The following is a 21094-nucleotide window of genomic DNA, read 5'->3' on the forward strand; positions in this document are numbered from 1 at the left end:
GGAAAGGATAATGTGTAGTAGCTTAACATGAGATCTAAAAATAAAGGAAGATTTTCAATCGCAATTTTCAATTGTGATTAAAATATCATTTATTATTTTTACATATTCTTTCCCATATATCCCTATGCCTTTATGTTTTATATTATATTTGAATTTCAAACATATTTTTGAGTAGGAAATTTATTTCATTATAGGAAAAAAAATCCAAGTGCACGATGTGTAAAGTAAATGCTCTGCCCTCCCCCCACCTTGGTTACCTTGCTTCCTTTCTCAGCCTCAACAGCTACTATGACTCATTTCTTCTGTGTGTTTACAGAGAAGGACAGTTTGTGTATAAGCATGTATATCTGTATTTCCCTTTGTTTACATGAAGGTTAGCTTTTTAAAAATATATTTTTAAGTGAGCATACAGCACAATTGTGTGTGTGTGTGTGTGTGTCCAGCTCTATGAGTTTTGAAGCTGACAACTACAATGAGGGTGCAGAACAGTCCTATGACCCCCAAACCCCCCTCCTACTGTCCTCATGAAGCCCAGTGCTTCCTCCCATCCCTGATAACCACTAATCTGTGTTTGTTGCCATAGTATTGCCTTTTCCTGAATGTTGTATAAATGGAATCATATGGTATATAACTTTTCGAGACTGACTTCTCTCACTCACATAATACCTTTGAGATTCATCCAGGCTGTCATGTGCATCAACAGTTCATTCTTTGTTCTTGGTGAGTAGTGCTCTGTGGTACGTATGTACCACAGTTGGTTTATCCATTTACTTGTTGAGGGACATTTGAATTGTTCCCAGTTTTTGGCAATGCTGAACAGAGCAAATACAAAACATTTTTTACAGAGTTCTGTGTAAACATATGTTTGTATTTCTCTATGATGTGGGATTGGGATTGCTGAGTCATATGGTGTGTGTATTTAACTTTTAAGAAACTGTCAAACTGCTTTCTGGAGTGGCTGTACCATTTTGTATTCTCACCACCAGTGCATGAGAGTCCCAGCTGCTCCATTCTTCTCACCAACATTTGGTAGTATCATTTGTTTGTTCTTTTTGCTTTTTTGCCTTTCTGTTAGGTGTGTAGTGATATCATTTTAATTTGCATTCCTTAACGGCTGATGATGTTGAACTTGTCTTCAAGGACTTATTGGTCATTAGTATGTCATCTTTGGTGAAATATCTGTTTAAATCCTTTGCCCATTTTATTAGGTCATTTGAAACTTTCTTACAGTTGAGTTATATATATATTCTGGATACAAGTTCTATGTTGAATATCTAACTTGCAAATATTTTCTCATAGTCTGTGGCATATCTTTTCATTTTCTTTCCAGTGTCTTTTGTAGAGAAAAAGGGTTTAAATTTTGATGAAATTCAATTCAAATTTTTCTCTTATAGGTCACATTTTGGTATCTTATCTAGGAACTCTGCCTAACACCACACTGCAAAGTTTTTCTTTGATGTTTCCTTCTAAAGTTTTATAGTTTTACATTTAGATCTGTGATCCATTTTGAGTTAATTTTTGTTTAAGGTGTGAGGTTTAGGTCCCGAATTTTCTTTTTTTGCAGATGGTATCCATTTGTTTCAACATCATTTGGTAGAAAGACCATCTTTTCTCCATTGAGAAAGTTGCCTTTGCACCTTTGTACATAAATCAATCGACTGTTTTGTGTGGGTCTATAGTTGGACTATCTATTCTGTTCCATTTATCTCTATGTTTATCCCTTCAATATTATACTGTCTTAATTACCGTAGCTGTGTAATAGTTTTTAAAATCAAATAGTGTAAGTCCTCCAACTTTACTCTTCTTTTTCAAAATTGTTTCACAGTCAGTTTATCTACATCTACAAAAAAAAAATCTTGATAGAATTTTGACTGAAATAGTGGTGAATCTATAGAACATTTTGGGAAGAACTGATAGCCTAACTATACTGAATCCTCCAACCACATCACAGCATGTCTCTCCAGTTACTTCGTTTTCTTTGATTTCTTTCATTGGACTTTTGTAGTTTTGAGCATTCAGACCTTGCACATATTTTATTAGATTTATGTCTAAGTATGCTATCCTTTTTAGGCTATTGTAAATGTTATTTAAACATTTTTCAGTTTCTAATTGTTTACTGCTAGTATATCGAAATAGAGTTTTCAGGGGTTGACATTATGTCTGTAACCTTGCTAAATTCATTTATTATTTCTAGAAGCTTTTTTGTAGGTTCCATGGGATTGTCCTCATAGACAATTATGATTTGTCTGTGAAAGAGACAATTTTTCACGTGGATCTTAAGTTATATATTTCAGGTAAGTAAATACAGAGCTAAAACAAATATGACAAATGACAACAGCTGTGGCATCTAAGTGGCGAGTAGTGAAAATTCATTGCAGTATTCTTTCAACTGTTCTCTATGTTTGAAAGTTTTTCATAATAAATTTGGGAGGAAGGGAAAGTGAGTGTCCCACCCACCCTTGTCTCCCCTGTGACATTCCCTTCCTGGAGCCAAGCACCCTTACTGGTTTCCTGTTTCTCTTTTTAGGGTTTTTAAAGGAGATATTAGGGGTGTGTACGCACGCACGCACTCGTACGCACACGCATCGGTCCACTGGGTTATTTCTGGTACAGCACGGATAGAATTTAGTTTCTGGAAGCTTTAGAAGCGTTAGCTGTGGAGTAAAAGCCATCCTGGTGAATTCCCCCAGCCCCTTTCCCAGGCGGCGACTATTTTATTCCCGAGGCTCAGCCCTAGAGGGCGCCCGCTCCACTTGACTGGCGGCAGTAAGCCGCAGAAGGCGCCTAAGCCACTGTGTCAGGGCAGCCAGGTGACTCGGGAAAAGCAGGACCTCCTAAGATGTAAATACGTCTGTTCTCTGGCCTTAGCCACATTTTCTGTGGGTTGCAAAACTCAGACTAAGAGCCCACATTTTGGCTTCGCAGCAGCAAAAGCTGAGAGAGGGAAAGGTTGCCCAGAAAGCTTCACCCACACGCTGCACGGTGAACTTTGAAAGGATGGATACAACGCCCCATTCCCAGGCGCGGCATAGCATCCTAAACATTTTGATGCTGATTACTTGACTAGATTTTAAAAAAATAAATAAATAAAATAAATTAAAAAAAGGTTTTTTGGCTAAAGGGAAGCCATTTTGTTTAATACATTACAACCTATTTATAATACTGGGTTGCAAGATGTCTCTGAATTAATAATACCAGTCTTACTCTATGTGTAGTAGTTATATTGAGGTAGACAGGATTTCACATTTTCTCTGGATCTGTATAAAAATGAACTGTATTATAAAAGTGAGTGTATAACTTTAAAAATGCATTTAAATTGGGGCGCCTGACTGGCACAGTCCCTAGAGCACGCGATTCTTGGTCTGGGGGTAGTTGGTTCAAGCCCCACATTGGTATAGAGATTACTTAAAAGAAAATCTTTAAGAAAATGTATTCAAGGGGCGCCTGGGTGGTTCAGTTAAACGTCTGCCTTCAGCTCAGTTCATGATCTCAGGGTCCTGGGATTGAGCCCCACCTGGGGCTCCCTACTCAGTGAGGAGCCCACTTCTCCCTTTCCCTCTGCCACTCCCCCAGCTTGTGCTCTCTCACTGTCTCTCGCTCTCACTCTGTCTCTCAAATAAATAAATAAATAAATAAACAAACTCTTTTTAAAAAATGTATTTAAGGGGCACCTGGGTGGCTCAGTTAAACGTCTGCCTTCAGCTCAGGTTGTGATCCTAGGGTCCTGGGATCGGGCCCTTCCAGGCATGGAGATTTCTCTGCTCAGCGGAAAGTCCACTTCACCTTTTCCCTCTGCCCTTCCTCCAACTTGTGCTCGCTCTCTCTCCCTAATAAATGAGTATTTTTTAAATGTATTTAAATCAACACCAATAGATAAATGACTAGCTGAAGTTAATCAAATAGAAACGTTTTATTAATGTCAAATACGTACAGCTTGAAGTAGACTAAAAACTTTTGCCATTAAGAATGTATGCACAAATATCTATTTTCGGAAATGAGGCTTCTTGAAAAAAGTTTATATGTTGCTTAAAATGCAGAATAAATAGAGCAATACAGCATAGTTGTTAAGAAAACCAGTTTTGCCGCTTCAAAGAATTTGTACTGCAAACATAGTCATAGAAGAAATGGGTGAAATTTATGTATAAGGTGATTCGTGGTAGCTATTTATAATAGTATAATGACTATTTACAATAGCAAAAGATGGAAATAAACATTCAGGGTTTAGATGAAAAAATATATGTGGTACAGAAATGGAACTAGTATTATGAAGCTGTAAAAGGAATAAAGAAGACTTCTCTATATGAGAGGCATATCCATCCTTCCACTTGACTAAAATTTCTTCAGAGTGGTGTAGAAGGGAAATTTGAGAAATCAGGTGATGCTTTCAACCATAGTTTTCTTTCTTTTTTTAAAACTTTCTATTTTGAAGTAATTATATATTCACAGGAAGTTGCAAAGATAGTACAGAGAGGTCCTTGAACCCTTCATCTGGTTTCGCCCAATGGTTACGGCTCCGGGAACTACAGTACCATATCAAAACCAGGACACTGACATTGGTACGATGTGTGCATATGCTCTTTTACCACCTGTGTAGAATTGAGTAACCACCAGAACTGTGCTGTCACTGCAAAGATCTCCCTAGTGCTACCCTATTATAGTCACACCCACACTTCCCTTCCCCTGGTAACTACTAATCAGGTCTCCTAAAATTTTGTCATTTTGAGAATTTTATTTATTTACTTATTTATTTATTTTTAAAGATTTTATTTATTTGTTAATTTGATAGAGAGAGAGAGAGCACAAGCAGGGGGAGCAGCAGAGGGAGAGGGAGAAGCAGACTCCCTGCTGAGTAGGGAGCCCGATGCAGGGGTCGATCCCAGGACCCTGAGATCATCACCTGAGCTGAAGGCAGACACTTAACCAACTGAGCCACCCAGGTGCCCAATTTTGAGAATTTTATATAAATGGAATCCTACAGCAGGAGATTGGAGGTTTGTTGTTGTTGTTGTTTTTTCCACTTAGCACAATGCCCTTGAGATCCATCCAAGTTTTTGCCTGTATCAGCAGTTTGTTCTTTTCACGGTTAAATATTATTCCATGCAGTATGGGTGTACCACAGTTGGTTTAATCAGTCACCTGTCATAGGGCATTTTGGCTGTTTCCAGTTTGGTGTTATTACAAATAAAGCTACTGTGTACAAGCATGTACAGGTTTTTGTGTGAACATAAGTTTTCATTCCTCTGGGATAAATGCCCAGGACTGCAACTGCTGGGTTGTAGGATAAGTGTATGCTTAGTTTTCTAGAAACTGCCAAATCATTTTCCAGAGTGCTGTACCATTTTACATTCCCAACCACAGTTTTCTGTTATACAAAATATTATTGACTGCTGTTAGTACATGGCACTAGGCCAAACGCACAGGAGAACCTGAGACACTTAATTTCTAGAGAAAATAAATTTAATATATATTAGGTGAAGAAAAAAAGAGAGGTGAAAACTAGTCTCTCTGCTGGCCTATAAAGTCCCATGTTTATTGTGTCAGCTTTTCAGAATGACTCTTCCCTTGCCATCAAGCTAACCTTTTGTTGGAAAGCCACAACACTTGGCACAGGCTACCTGGGTATAGGCCTGACCTCTGACCCCTGCTTGCATTGTGCCCTATAAGGCTCCCCAGGAAGCTTGGGCTTTTTCTGGAATATTCTACCCCCACTAACAGTCATGTAGAGACTTTCGAGAGTCATGTTAGAACCATACCCTCCCAGGGACCTCTATACCTATACACCCTGTCCCCAGATCCCCAGCACTAAACATCATTAAAACTTTTGAGTAGTCTATCCACCCTCACCCCACCCTTCAGGCTTTCATTGTTAAGAGTACACGGGTGAGATCGCATTCCTCTGTGTGAGGAGTGCAGGCGCCAGGGTCATGCTGCCCTTCCTGACATCCTTGGACAAATAACAACTCTTGAACTTGAATTTCCTCACCTTTACATTTGAGATGATAAATAATAAACAGGACCAGCCAACAGGGCCATTGCGTGTCTGCTCTAGGATGGCTGAGGATATAGTAGTGAACAAGGAGGAAGCCCTGCCTTCAGGGAGTACGACTCAAAGAGAAAACGTAAGTACAGTGTTCAGGTATCAGTTAGGAAGGACGCTGGGTTTGAGGCTACTGTTGAGAAGAATGACCACTATGACTTCCAGTGTTTTGACAAAACCTCCGATGCAAGGCCTTCCGGTCAAGTGTCTGCGGTTTCATTTTGTTGGAGCATTTGCTGTATTCCTGGAGGTTGCAGCTTTCTATAAGTTTGCTGTGGCTAGACCAAGAAAGAAGGGATATGCAGATTTCTACAGAAATTATGATTCCATGAAAGATTTTGAGGAGATGAAGAAGATCTGAATCTTTCCTAGTGCAGAGTTATCTCGGAATGTAAAGAACTTCTGCGGGTTGAGTTCCATGGAACTCACTGACTTGTGTTCCTGAACTATGAAACATGAATACTGGGTTATGGAATAGTTTCTCTTGATAAAAAATACAAGTAATAAATACTGTGGACAGTTAAAAAAAAAAAAGTATAGTGTTCAACCTGGCCTTTGGCGTGCAGCTGGCCATTGAGAAATGTTAGTTGTTTTATTATTATAGTCAAACTCAATACTTATTTATGGACTTGAATGGAATATGAACCCAGTTTTACACATTTGCTGTGGTATATTCTTATTCATTGTAGTCAGACATTAATTATTATTAATTGTTAGGAGCTGTGCTGGTCTCATCTCATTGCTAAAGTCAAATCAATTGCTGACCAAGGGCGCTCTGTTTTGTGCTTAAAACTTAGGATTATTCTGGGGCGCCTGGGTGGCACAGCGGTTAAGCGTCTGCCTTCGGCTCAGGGCGTGATCCCAGCGTTATGGGATCGAGCCCCCACATCAGGCTCTTCTGCTATGAGCCTGCTTCTTCCTCTCCCACTTCCCCTGCTTGTGTTCCCTCTCTCCCTGGCTGTCTCTCTCTGTCGAATAAATAAATAAAATCTTTAAAAAAAAAAAAAAAAAAAAAACCTTAGGATTATTCTGAGTTCAATGCCTTGAATATCAGATTCAGTAAGGGTCTTTTGCTGTGAGCTCACAACTTTGAAGAAAGAGTCTATACAAACTTGTAAAAAAAAAAGTCCCTTACAGTGTGTTGGAAGGTTCATATGCTATTAAAAGACTCCCACAAGAGTAAACAATTTTATTGTTTATAAAAGGTGACACATTTCATAAATACTAAATCAGAAATACAAGATTTACAGGGCACCTGGCTGGCTCAGTCGGTAGAGTATGAGATTCTTGATCTTGGGGTCATGAGTTCAAGCCCCACATTGGGTGTAGAGTGCTCTCTCTCTCTCTCTCTCTGTCACACACACACACAATTTAGCAGGGGAAAAAACCTTTAGAGGAAATTAAAATTTTAAATCCGTAAAAATGCCAAAAAAGGTGGCCACAAAACAAAACAAAATCCAAGACATGACAGCCAGAGGAATGCAAAAATACTCAAAAGAAGCTTGAATTTTTGATAAACTGTTCATAATGCAAACTGGTCAATGAGTGAACTGATCGCCAGGTAAATTTATCATTAGGACACATGGCTCTGCTCAGAGTAGTCTGCTCCTGGGGCAGAACCAACATGGTGGCCATAGGCAGGTTGGACACTATCATAGGGCTGGGTGAGAGTGTCCTGTTGGAGGAGCTTAGGTTATCTCCCTGCTTCCAGGAAGTGGGAGAGGGATTTGGGGCCTCTCTGACTTCCATAGGGGAAGTTGAGGCCCATTCCCCACTGTGACTTGCACAACCACAGAGGTCTCCAAATACAATTGACCCTTGAACAACATGGGCATGAACTGAATGTTCAGGTTCAATTTCATTTACATGTGGATTTTTTTTTCTGTAAATACAGCACAATACTATAAATGTATCTTCTCATGATTTTCTTAACATTTTCTTTTTTGTAGCTTACTTTGTTGTAAGAATACAGTACATATATTTATATATGTATTTATATAACAGAATCTGTTGAATTGATTTTATGTTACCAGTAAGGCTTCTGTCAACAGTAGGCTGTTAGTAAATTTGGGGGGAGTCAAAAGTTATACTCAGATTTTCAACTGCACAGGAGGCACTGCCCCTAACCCATGCATGCATTGCTCAAGGGTCAAGTGTAGGAACCAACAGATGTTATTATAGTGAATGAATAGTCAGGTAATGTGATTTCCAGTCACAGTTCATTGACCATCCAGTAATGTGACTTTGCAAAAGTTCTGTAACTCCCCCCTCAGCTTGAGTTTACTCATGCATAAAGAACCAGAGTGGACTTTAGATGGTCACTACAGTCCCTGTAAGCTCCAAGATTTCCTGAGATTTCACTGCTGTCAGAGCTCCTCCCATGTTTTGACCTTTCCAGTAGGCTCGAGGCTAGAATGGATATAAGGAGTACCATTTTTTGTTAGAGGCTTAAAGACAGCCAAGACTTTGCGATAGCAAAGGTTAATATTCTGTCTCAAAGATCCGTTTCCCCAGGCTCTCCGAATGTAAATGTTAAGGTGATGAAAACAGTGAAATCTAGGCTCTGGTTCATTTGAGTCAGATGCAGTCACCCCACAGGGTGCAACCCCGGAGCCGAGGGCCTCCTCCGTGGCCTGCAGCTTCATAAACTCGGGTTTAGGCTGTCAGCACTGATTTAAAGAGATTTGGTGGTTCAATTTGCTTCTGGGAAAGAACTGACATTCACAGCGGGGCTTTGGGGGGCTAATGGTGAAACCAGAGCTGGCTTCTTCCCCCCGCCTTGGAGGGGCAGAGTGAGTCACCTGTTTGCACAGAAGGCTGTGGTATCAAATCCACAAATTCACAGGCCTTATGCCTTCACCACTTTAAACCAGAAAGGTGTTGCAACATAACAGCTTTAATTGCTAAACCCTAGCTGCAAACCGAAATCTCGGGATTTAATGAGAACTGGGTGGGAAAGGCTGTGAATGGTAGCAGTTTTCTGCCAGGTGTGTTTATGTGTTCCTCCCCTCCCTCATTTGCTTTCTTGTTTGTGCTCAAACCCAGACCAAAGACCTCTGGATAGTTGCCACCACCATGCTGGCCAACAGATGATGGGTTTGTAGTGGCGATTACAGGTTTGCCTTCTTTTCTATTCCTTGCTGGAATCTGTGGACCTTGTATCCACCCCAAAGTCCTAGGAACAAGCAACTCTGAATTCTTCTTGCTGTAGTTTGTATGACTCTCAGTCTACGGCTCAGGTGGACAAGGAATAAGGCTTTCTTTCCTAGAACTCCACTCAGTGCCGGCCTCCCCCTTTCTTAGCTGCTGTAAAATCTCTAACTGCAGTCTTTCCTGGGCACTTACCCCCCACTCCTCATTAACACATACTGAGTATCACACTGTGCTGAGGGTTTAAGGAAGGCCAGGGTGAGGGACAGGGATGACTCTGGCTCTGGGTCATCAGTCACATGGTGGGTTGAGGGTAGGTCTATCCACCTGGCCCCTGTGGCTCCAGGGTTCTCTGCTCCCTTCTTGACATTATTGGGCCCCAGGAATCTTTCTGAGGTTGTCCCTGTGGCTGGCTGCACCACCTTCCACAGGAATCAGCTCCTTTCTTGAATAGGAGGAAAGGAGAAAGGAAGATACAGGAAGAACCAACAGTGTGGATTAACACCCACCTGCATAATCCAGGCTGGCAGCCAGCTCCCCCTTTGCTCCAGCTCTGTGTTTGTACACGAGAGATTATAAGCACTTATTTTTTCAAGAGGAATAGCAAAATGACAAAAAGTAATATTCTCTAACCTCTGTTGAGTAAGTTCTGAACCCAGCATTATCTGATTTAATCACCATACTTACCTTTTGAACTAAGTACTATTTTTTAAATTTATTTATTTAGAAGAGAGAGTGCCCATGAGTGGAGAGGGGGAAGGGCAGAGGGGGAGGGAGAGGGAGAAGCAGACTCCCCGCTGATCAGGGAGCCTGATGTGGGGCTTGATCCCAGGACCCGAGATCATGACCTGAGCCGAAGGCAGACACTTACTGACTAAGCCACCCAGGCACCCCTGAACTAGGTACTATTATTATTTCCATTTTAAAGATCAGAAAACTGAGGCTCAGCAAGATAAGAAACCTGCTCAAGGTCACACAGCAAGTAGTAGGAGAACTGGGATTTGGATCTGTCTTCTGACACTAAAGCCAGTGCATCTTAGCTGCTTTCGAAAAAATGTCAGACCTGTAAGTCTAGTGTGGTGTTTGAAAATTTTTTTTCATAGAGTTTGTACTATAGTCCAGCCCTTCTCTCAGTGGGACTATAAAACAGCACTTAGCAGTTACTCCAGCTCAATAAATACTTTTTGAATTGTACATCTCATAAGCAATTTTGCATTTTCAAATACTTTTGTGTCTGGTTCAGATGTGGCAGAAAAAGTGAGAGGTTGCTGGCAGCATTGTCTTATCCAAAAGATAACGAAAAACCTTTCAGGGGCACCTGGCTGGCTCAGTTGGTAGAGTGATCCTGATCTTGGAGTTGTGAGTTCAAGCCCCATGTTGGGGGTAGAGTTTACTGAAAAACAAAACAAAACAAGGTAAAACAAAACACCAACCCTTCTAGTTCTGCTTAAATTTCTGATTGTTTGCCTACTGAGACTCCTTCAACTCTTCCTTTGTTTTGACTTCCCAGCTCCCATCCAAACTCCATCGGGATGGGATGCCCTGTAGGGTTTGGCAAGTCAGACCTGGCTTTTAAATCAGACCTGGCTTTTAAATCCTACCTGGCTCTTAAATCCTGGCTCAGACACTTGCTATTTGTGTGACCTGAGCTGGTTTGCATACCTCTTGAGGCTCCACAAAATGTCCATAAAAAGAGAGCAGTAATAAAAGCTACCTTTGGATTATTAAGAGTGTACATAATTGTAGGCACTCAACCTCAAGTTCCTATCTTTGCTAATTATTTTTTTTAAAGATTTTATTTATTTATGTGACAGAGAGACAGCCAGCGAGAGAGGGAACACAGCAGGGGAGTGGGAGAGGAAGAATCAGGCTCCCAGTGGAGGAGCCCGATGTGGGACTCGACCCCCGAACGCTGGGATCACGCCCTGAGCCAAAGGCAGACGCTCAACGACTACGCCACCCAGGCGCCCCCTATCTTTGCTAATTAAATCAACATTCAGAGTTTCCTAATCAATTTAAACTTAAACTTAAGGCCCTCCTGAAAACTCTTTAAGGATGCCATCCCTTTATTTTATTTACTTATTGTTATTTTTAAAGAAAGTTCTACACCCAACATGGGGCTTGAACTCATGGCCCTGAGATCAAGGGTTAACATGCTCTACTGACTGACCCAGTCAGGTGCCCCACCTCTTTTCAGTCGATTTAGGAATTCATGTTTACAATGAAGCTTAATGACAATGTATAGATAGGATAGTTTCAGTTGCAAGGAAAATGCTGACCCAAGTTGGCACAGATAGTAAGAAGACGTATCCAGAGGTGGGAGGGTTGGTTCAATGGTTTGCCAGTGGTGGTAAAGATGAAAGTTTTCCAGCTATTCCTCAGCCTCTGCTCTGCTTCTGCTTTTGCAGAACTGTCCTCTCATCTCCTCTGCCTGTCTAAATTCCCCCTCACGTGGCCAAATCCCTCATCATCCAAACACGCCTTCTCTCCCTTTTCTCAATTCTGGATCTTGTCAGCCCAGAACCTTTGGGACAACTCCTGCGTGCGAGCGCATAACCATACTCTCCCGTGTGTTACTGTGTTTAAATCATCATATTCCTTTAAAAATATATTTATGATGTAAATACAGAAAGCAGCTTGACTAGAATCTCTAAATGAACATTTATCAAGCACCTAGCACATAGAAGGCACGGAATAAAAAGTGTCAGAATTAGGTGTTCCTGGCTGGCTCATCATAGAGCATGTTGACTTTTGGTCTCGGGGTCGTGGGTTCAAGCCCCATGTTAGGTGTAGAGATTACTTAAAAAAAATGTTGGAATGGTCAATAAAACACCTGAATGGTCTTAAAATTCTGAATAATATTTTTAAAAAGCTGTATATTGATTACCATGCAGAGAATTTCAGGGCTCACAGAAATGATTTCTCTTTCTTAATTTAGGTCACGATTTTACTGGCTTCAATCATTTGCACTGAACTTTACAATTTCTATGTTATCTATTTACTGTGTTATTACTAATACGGTTCCTTAAATTGATTAGTTATTAAATCTGTTCTATATCTAAGAAATAGTGTCTGTGACACCAGTGGCTTGCTGTGCTAGTTATTTCCATATATCTTAGAAAAAATACACAATTAAGATATCAGATAGTTGTCTATGTGCCGCCTAAAGTTATTTCATGGGGCACACTTGGGAAACACTAATCTTGCCGTATTTACATCTATAGATTTTAGGATAAAAAAACAGTCATAACACACACACACACAAAACTGCTCTGGTATGTTTACTGTTGCGTTCTTCTACTTATATGAACATTTAAGAAAGACAAAACTAGAGACAGGAAGGTGATCAGTGGTTGCCTGGGGCTCGGGACTGAAGTGGGGACTGATCTTGAACGGGAACCAGGGAAGTGTTGGGAATGCTGGAAGAATTCTAAGACTGGATGTTGGGATGGTTGTACATCCGTATGAATTTAGACAATTTCATCAACCTGTGTATTTCAAATGCATACATCCTATGGTTTGTAAATTATATCTTAAAGAAGGAGGAGGAGGAGGAGAAAAAGAAAAGAAATGATCAACCATGAGGGATCCTGAGTGGGGGCTTCTGGAGTCCTGGTGAAGTTTTTTTCCTTGATCTGGGTTTTGGTAACAAGTGTGTTCTCACTTTGTGAAAATTCATCAAGCCATTTATTTATGCTTTGTGTACCTTCCCATGTGAACATTATACCCCAGTAACAAAATTGACTAAAAAGAGAGAGAGAAAAGGAAAAAAAAAATCAGCCAAGATTGGGGGGGGCACCATAACTTCCCAATAAAGAGTTACTTTCCTGTTTATTATTTTGTGTGATGACATCATCCTGCCAATTTAATTTTATGACGTGAGGGGTTTAGGTTTTATGTGTCTTAGGGCAAAAGGGGTTATACAAAGATATTTGGCTAATCACACAAGTGCTATAAGAATGTCAGCGGAGGGGCGCCTGGGTGGCACAGCGGTTAAGCGTCTGCCTTCGGCTCAGGGAGTGATCCCGGCGTTATGGGATCGAGCCCCACATCAGGCTCCTCTGCTATGAGCCTGCTTCTTCCTCTCCCACTCCTCCTGCTTGTGTTCCCTCTCTCGCTGGCTGTCTCTATCTCTGTCAAATAAATAAATAAAATCTTTAAAAAAAAAAAAAAAGAATGTCAGCGGAAGCCACTGTTTCTTAATTATTCATAGCAATTATCAATGTGGACAATATTCAACTTGCAACCAAAATAAATGGATGTTTGAAGAGGCCTTTTGGTAAAGCAATCAAATCGTCAGCCTCAAAATGTCCCCTCTCTCAGCCCAGTCCTGCTGCCTGCCAGCGTTTCAATTCTATATTTATCTTTCCAAATCAGCAGTATAGCAATTAGTTATTATAATAGGAGCTACCAATTTATTGTGTGCCGACTTCAGGCCAGGCACTGCGTTATCAGGGTTTTTCACCCTTTAATTCCATTGTCTCAACCACCCTGCCAAGAAGTTGTCCTATACCATTTTACAGTTGAGGAAACTGAGGCTGGGGGCTCCTGAGTGGGTCCAAGCCCACACTGCCAGTGGGTGACAGCCAGAGAGCAAGCTGGGGGTCCCACTCAGTGTTTCTCGCTAGGTCTCGGGACCTGACGTCAGTGACAGGAGATAAGTGACACATGGAACAGAATTCTGAAGCCCGAATCATGGCTCTTCACGCGGTTACTATAGTTACTTCTCTACGTGATGCTCACATTTTTTGCTGGGATAACAATGGATCCACTGTTAGCCATTGAGGTGTTTGAACCCCTACCTTCCTCATGAAACCTGCGGGACATTTTAATAGGTTTAAAATAGCATTCCTGCCTCTTAATCAGACCTTTTATTTCAGAAGCTCCTGGAACGTTAATAGATCCCACACTATGGCAGCTCTACCAATCTTGTTTTTTGCACCTTGTGTAAAACATAGGAGCTCTCTAAATGTAATACAGCCATATTTAAGACAGACACCCAAAAAACTCCTTGACAAAAGCGATGCATTCGGATGGGTGGGTTGGGTGTGTGGATGTCCCCTCACTAGGTTGAGGGTGGGGGTGGGCATCTGGGCAGGAAGATGTATGGAAAGAGGGGCCTTGGTTATGGTAGGAAGGAGGGACTATAGGACCTGGAGAGACCCAGCCTGGGAGGGCCAGCCAAAGAGGCAGAGCTGTGCTTTGCAAGCAGATAGGACTCTTGCTCAACTAACAAACATATGCAGAGGAAGTGGTTTGGATTAGGAATGAGGTGGGAAGACAACCAAGGCCTGATATGAGTTATTGACAGGCGTTTAGAGCACTGAGCTGTCAGGGAGGATGAGAACTCAGAATCCGGGGTCATCTCGCCTGCTGCACACCAGCTGCCCAAGCGATGGTCAGGCAGCTTCATTCCCTTCGGACTCTCAAGGCCCATGACATTCTCAGATGGGGCATGCTGAGACACTCATGGGACTAAAGACAGAAGCCAGAGCTGCTCATTCCTGCTCTAATGATCCATTCTCTCTAATTACAGAGTCATGATGGTGAAGAGGATGGTGACATCCAAGGACAACCACAAAGCCTCTCTCTCAACACTGGTGAGAACCAGATTCCTCCCCCCTGGTTCTGTAGCTGCTAGCAGAGTTCTGGAAGCTGATTAAAGAGAAGATGAGAAATAATAGGTAATTAGGAACCTTATAAAAAGGAAAAATGCTCTCATCAAACTTAGCAAAGCATCCCCATGGCTGGAAGTGGGGGAGTCATTGGAAAGTACTGGCTGCAAGGCTCACTTGTGCTGAAGGGCTGGCCTAGAGGCTGGGGCACGCGTGCAGTGGGACTGGGGCTGGTCCACAGGGGTTTAGAAATGTATTTCTCAATTGGGGCAGCCTGTGAGCAAAAGGCTAAGGAAGGCCTTTCAGCAGCCCCAGGAGAACCTGAGCCGGTGAAACCAGTGGTACAAGGACCAAATGGGACTGAGGGCAAGAAAGGGAGAGACACACACAAAAGAGAAGGAGCCCACCAGCAAGACAGGCAGATGGAGTGGATTTTTCCACTGGCCAGTTCCTTGGCTATTCTGAATTCTCCAGGAGGGGTAGTTGGAAAGAGCTCAGCAATGTTTTGGGTCCAGATAATCTATGCAGTTGGTTGCTCTAGGGTCCCTTACCTCCTGGGATCCCTAAGGATTGTCCTCAGCTTGGGAGAGGTGTGGGAGGTCATTGGAATGCCACATGTGGGCTGAGCGTAGGTGTAGCCCCTAGGTGGTCTGGCTGGACTTCAATAGCTCTCTGACCAGTGGAGCAGCACCCCACAACCTTTGGGGGCACCTCCCCACCCAGGGGATCCTCACAGCATCTTTCTAATTTAAGGCTCCCCCCCTACCCCTTATACTGTACCCTATAGGCCCTCCCATTTGAATGCTCAGGAGACTGTCTTGGAAAAAGCCCTGAAGGGACAGACTGTTTCTTTTTGTATTTCTGCTCCATCATCCCTAAGGCTCCCTGAAGCTGGGGGTGGGTGGGTAGGGGCTTTAAGTGACAGAGTCAGGGCAGGGGGTAGAGGTGGGGTGGGAAAGAGGAGAGCCTCTCTGCAGCCATCATCCCAGAGATTCATCCTGTGTTTTGGGCCGAGTTTTGCTGGTTCCTTTTTCCATCTTGTTTACTTTCATCTCTTCTGCGCTCTTTCATTTCTCCACTCAGTAAACCTTACTGACCATTTCCTGTGGCCAGGGTGGTCCCAGGTGAAAACTCACTTTGAAGACTGAGACACTGTCTTCTCTGTCAAGGAGGTCACATTTTAGGTCAATTTCAATGTATGCTCAGTGGGGGCAGGCAGGGGTGTGGTTTGGGGGCCCAAGTGTTGGGGGGTGAGCGGACCTAAGAGGGTAGGGGTAGAGACCAGGGAAATCTCCCAAAGGGAGGGAACTCACACTGGTTCCTGCTCGGGGTTGTCAGATGAAATCCAGGAAGGACCCTTGTATTTAATGCAATATTTATGACATAATTTTCCTAAAACAATTATTTGTTATTTATCTGAGATCCAGATTTAACTGGGCATGGTGTATTTTCATTTGCTAAATCTGGCAAGCCTAGTTTCCTGATGAAGATATAGGAGTCAGCTGAGTAAAGAGAGGGACAGGAGAAAAGAGCATTCCTGCAGAGGGAACAGTATGTGCAAAGACTTGGAGGTGAGGGATTCCATGCTTCACTGGAAGAACTGAACATTGTCTAGGGGCCGGAATATGGAGTGCAAGGGGGGAGGGAGGGAGTGGAGAGAGTGCACCAAACTGGCACATAGTTGTTGAGTATATACTAAGTGCCAGGCACATTGTGCTCACACAGGGTGCTCTTCTGAGCCAGATGGACACAGCTTCCGCTCTCAGAGAGCTCACGGTTCAGCTGAGAGGCAGCGAGGTGGGAAGAGAGGACAGGCACTGTGGAAGTTACAGCTGGGGGACATCAGCATGGCTGGGAGGTCAGGAGATGACAATACGCTGAAGGATGAGGAGACAGGCATGCTGAGGGCTGAGGGAAGAATGTTCTAGACTAAGGGAATGGCATAATGGAGGACCCAAAGTAAAAAAATTCACAGTGGGTCCTGGATTCTGAAATGTGGCCAGAGGGGCTGGGGCCCTGAGGAGAAGAGGGTCAGAAGAAGAGTCTGGAGAAGTGAGCAGGGACCAGATCACAGTGGAGGGAATTTGGGCTCGATCCTGAAAGCGATGGGAGCCACTGAAGGAGTTTAAAGCAGGCAGGGTGACACAACCAGCTTTGTGTTCTTAAAGGTGAGTCATGCCAGAGAGAAGAGGACGGATGGGTAGTGTGGGGGCAGAGAGAATGAGGGTGATGAGGGAGGGGGCTCCTGCAGATGTCCAGGGCAGACAAGTCAGTGGCTTGGCCCTGCGCGATGGTGGCGGAGATGAAGAGAGAGAAGGAGAGATGGATCCAGGCTGCACTGAGGAGGAAGACTTGGCAGGGCTGGGCTATCCGGCACTGGGAAGTGAGGGGGCGGGAGGAGCAGGCGTGACTCAAAGCTTCTGGTTTGGACAGATGGGAGGACGGTGGCACCACTTGCTGCTCTGAGCCGGGGACTTGAGAGGTTTGGGGGTGGCAAATTGACGGGGTTCAGGTTTGCACAGGGAGAAGGTGAAGAAATTGGTGGTGGGCCATTGGAGGAGGGTGTACAGAAGGAGAGAACCAGGGGGAGCCCTGCAGAGTTGTGTTCAAAGCTCTCTTCTCAATGACTTTCCTTCACCTTGCCTCAGTTTTCTCATCTGTACCCTGGGATGATGTGGGAAGTCTGTCCTCAGAGTTGTAAGGGTGTGCTGAGCAGCCTCCAAGATACCCCAGTGATCCCGGCCTCCCAGTACTCACATGCTGGTGTGGTGCCCTCCCACACTGTCATGGGGTGGTTTGCGAGACAGAGCGACGACATGTATGTCACTTTGAAGGCTACGTTATGAAAGACATTGTGGCTTCTCGGGGCACCTGGGGTGGCTCAGCTAAGCGTCTGTCTTCGGCTCAGGTCATGATCTCAGGGTCCTAGGATCAAATCCCTTGGAGCCTGCTTCTCCCTCTCTCTCTGTCCCTTCCCCTGCTTATGTTCTCTCTCTCTCAAATAAATAAAATCTTAGAAAAAATAAAAAATAAAAGACATTGTGGCTTCTGTCTTTTCTTTCTTAGATCACTGGTGCTGGGGGACACCCCAGCTGCCATGTTGTCGGGAGAGGCTCAGATGAAGAGGGACCACTGCTTCCTGCTAAAAACCACCTGAGTGATCTTGGAAGTGGCTTCTCTGGCCGCAGCCCAGCCTTCCCCTGACTGCAGCCGCAGTTGACATCTAGACTGTAAGATCTGTTACGTAATCTGCTTCTAAATTCTTGACCCATAGAAACTGTGAGGTAAGAAGTATTTATGTCTTAAGCCCCTACATTTGGGGATGATTTATTATGTGGCCATAGAGAATGGACTCGGCAAAAACACATAGCCCAGTGCCTGGCACAGGGTAGGGGCCACAGAATATGCAGCATGTGTGGGTCGAGTTCAGGAGCGAGGCTTGGGCTGGAGGAATGGATCTGGGCATCTTTTAACTGAGAGACAATAATGGAGTCTGTGGAGGTGGCTGAGCCAGTCCGCAGAGATGGTAGACAGGAGAGGATGACCTTGGCCAGAAACCTGGGCAGGAGGGGCAGGTAAAACAAGAGGGGCATCTCCGTGACTCCGAGAGGAAGAGCTGCAGAGGAAGGAGGGAAACCAGAACAGCGCCCGGGGTGAGGCTGTCTTCTGGAGGGAGTGGTCACCAGCATCAGTACAGGGAGGCCTGACGGGGCGGGGGGAGGGGGGAGATCTAAGGAGGTTCTTTTGGATTCAGCAACAAAGAGATTCCTGGTGGCCCCACAAGAGCTATTTAGGTGGAGAGATTGAGGCCAGATTGAATATTGTGGGTTGGGGTGTCAGTATAAACACTTTCCACCCCCAACTCCCAAACCAAGATGGTTTGCAGGAGAATCCTATAGAAGATCCGAAGTATAGAAAATTGCACTCTTATATAAGCTGTATAGTGAATAGACACCCATTCCTTAATTGATTTTGTGAGCTCATGTAACATTGATAGCAAAACCAGACAAGGAGAGAAGAGGGGAGGAAATTACCAGGCATATCTCGTTCAAAGATATGGAGGCAAAAACCCTAAATAAAATATTAGCAAATGCAATCCAGCACTATATTGAAAAAGATAACACATCATCAAACGTGTGTTTATTCCACGAATGCATGGGCGGTTTAATATAATAAAATCCACCATTGGATAAGGGGGAAAAAAATCTCACGTTTGATAAAATTCAGCACCCATTCCCAATAAAGCAGAATAGTGCTTCCTTACCTTCATAAAAGGTATCTATCAAAAATCTACGACAAACACTATTTTTAAGGGTAACATATTAGAGACAGTCAAGAACAAGCTAGAAATGCCCACTGTCATCATTGTTATTCAACATTGTACTGAAGATTTGAGTCAGTGCAGTAAAACAAGAACAGGAAGTAAAGGCTGGACAGGGAGAAACCAAATGTAATTACTTGCAGACTCTATGATTATTTAACAGAAAATTCAAGAGAGGCTATAAGCTTATTAGAACTAGAAAAGAGTCCAAGTTTGCTGGATAAAAGATTATTATATTAAAAAAAAAACCACATTTCAGTAATCATCAATATATCACAACATGTACATTTGAAAATATAATTTATAATAGCACTAACATTTCAAGAGATAGGAACAGTTCTGAGAAAAAAACTGACAAAATTAATTCCTTTGTTTCTAGTTGAGGAAAAGGGAAATAACTGCTTGAAGGACATCAGCAAGCTAGGGGTCAGTCCTGGATTTTCGGTGGCCCCCAGTCCTGAAGATCGGAGTGTTGGGTAATTTTGGTAGTGTTTTCCTTTTATAAAAACTAAAACTCATTATATTTTCTGATTATAAATTCAATACCAATGCATTCTAGAAAATGCAGAAAATTCAGAAGTACATAAAGAATAAACCACTAACATTCCCATCCTACTACCTAGAGAACTATGATCAATGATTTGACATATTTTCTTCAAAATTTCCATGTATGTATATTTGTGTTTTTTAAACATAAGATTAGAATTATACCACGTATACCATTTTGTGCATAGCTTAGTTTCATACACATTTCCCTGTATCCTTATCTAGTCTTTTTGAATATGATCATATAGCACTCAACCACGTTGACGAAGCATATGCCATTCATTCAACCTATCGATTTGAGTTTTCAGAGAAAAACCAAATTATCAGATTTGACTGTGATGATCATGAGGATAAAAGTTAAACCCCAGAGCCAACTCAGGCACATCCAGACATGAAAAACAGGTGAGTTCCTAAGGCCGGGGGTTATCCTGGTGGTGAAGGGGAAAGGACAAAACCAACATCATTTACCTGGTCCCGCCTGAAAGGGGTCAGAGACTTGGTTAGCAGGAGAGAAAGGGATTTGGAAGGAGGCTATGGTTGCCGACTAATTAGATCTGAGACTTTAGGTAATTCCCTAGCCTCTGCCGCCTTTGCTTCCCTAGTGGTGAGGACGATACCAGCGCCAGGCTCACCTAGGGCCAGCTTCTTCGGGCCTCAGGACCTTTGCACGGGTCATTTTCTCTGCTGAAGTCAGCTCTCCCCTTCTCCCCACCTGGCTGTCCATGTCGACCCTTCGGGCCTGGCTGCCCTTCCCTTCCCTGCTCACCAGGCCAGATGGGGTGACCTTATCACAGGGTGGCTTCCCCACGGAGGGCAAGGCCACGAGGTGCTCTGGCTACAGGCCGGGCGTCCAGGTCTTTGTGGCCACCACCTCGTGTGAGGCAGAGGCCCCTCCGCTTATTCTCGGATTCCTCCAACCATGTACCTCCCAGGACTTAGAATCACAACTTGTCATTATTTTGCAGTTTCCTTGGGTCTTGCCTCTCTTCTCCTCTCAGTAGGACCCCGTTCCGTCTTGGTGGCCGCTGTACATGGCTGGGGCCCTATACGTGTTCGTGAAACAAGAGAAACAGCTGTGAGGACCAGAGTCCGAGGACGCAGGGAAAGCTGCCTGGGGCTGGGCGGATTCCAAACTGCGGTCGGGGGCGGGACGAAGGGGCGGGTTTCTGGACCGGGCCTCGGTGTTTCGGAGGCGGAGCCTCGGGGGCGGGCCTTCGGCTTCGGGGCGGGCCTTCGGGACTGCGGCGGAGCGGGCCTGACCACTCCGCCCAGGCTGCGCGCCGCTGAGCTCCTTCGGCCTCTTGGCCCTCTGGCCTCCCGCCCGCGCCGCCGTTAGGGGGCGCCCGCGTTCGTGGCGCCGCGACTCTGCTAGGAAGGCGCCGCCTGCGCCGGGCGGCAGGAGCCGCAACTCCGGGCGCGGGCTCA

General features: G+C 43.9%; 1 protein-coding gene across 3 annotated transcripts in view; it reads left to right on the plus strand.

Annotated features, from left to right (window-relative positions):
• Window positions 1–21094, plus strand: part of KCTD6 (potassium channel tetramerization domain containing 6) — a 39086-nt gene that overhangs the window by 8956 nt on the left and 9036 nt on the right. For 2 of the 3 annotated variants that reach the window (XM_034658555.1, XM_034658556.1), the window contains 4 exons: window positions 14724–14871; window positions 17869–18086; window positions 19503–19599; window positions 19971–20071. In XM_034658555.1, the coding sequence (XP_034514446.1) occupies window positions 20061–20071 (11 nt within the window). In that variant the 5' untranslated portion in view covers window positions 14724–14871; window positions 17869–18086; window positions 19503–19599; window positions 19971–20060. Of the gene's footprint in view, window positions 1–14723; window positions 14872–17868; window positions 18087–19502; window positions 19600–19970; window positions 20072–21094 lie in introns of those variants that run through there. The other variant, XM_034658554.1, reaches the window with a different exon arrangement.

This window comes from Ailuropoda melanoleuca, chromosome 4 (genome assembly GCF_002007445.2).
Source record: "Ailuropoda melanoleuca isolate Jingjing chromosome 4, ASM200744v2, whole genome shotgun sequence".
NCBI classification, from domain to species: domain Eukaryota; kingdom Metazoa; phylum Chordata; class Mammalia; order Carnivora; family Ursidae; genus Ailuropoda; species Ailuropoda melanoleuca.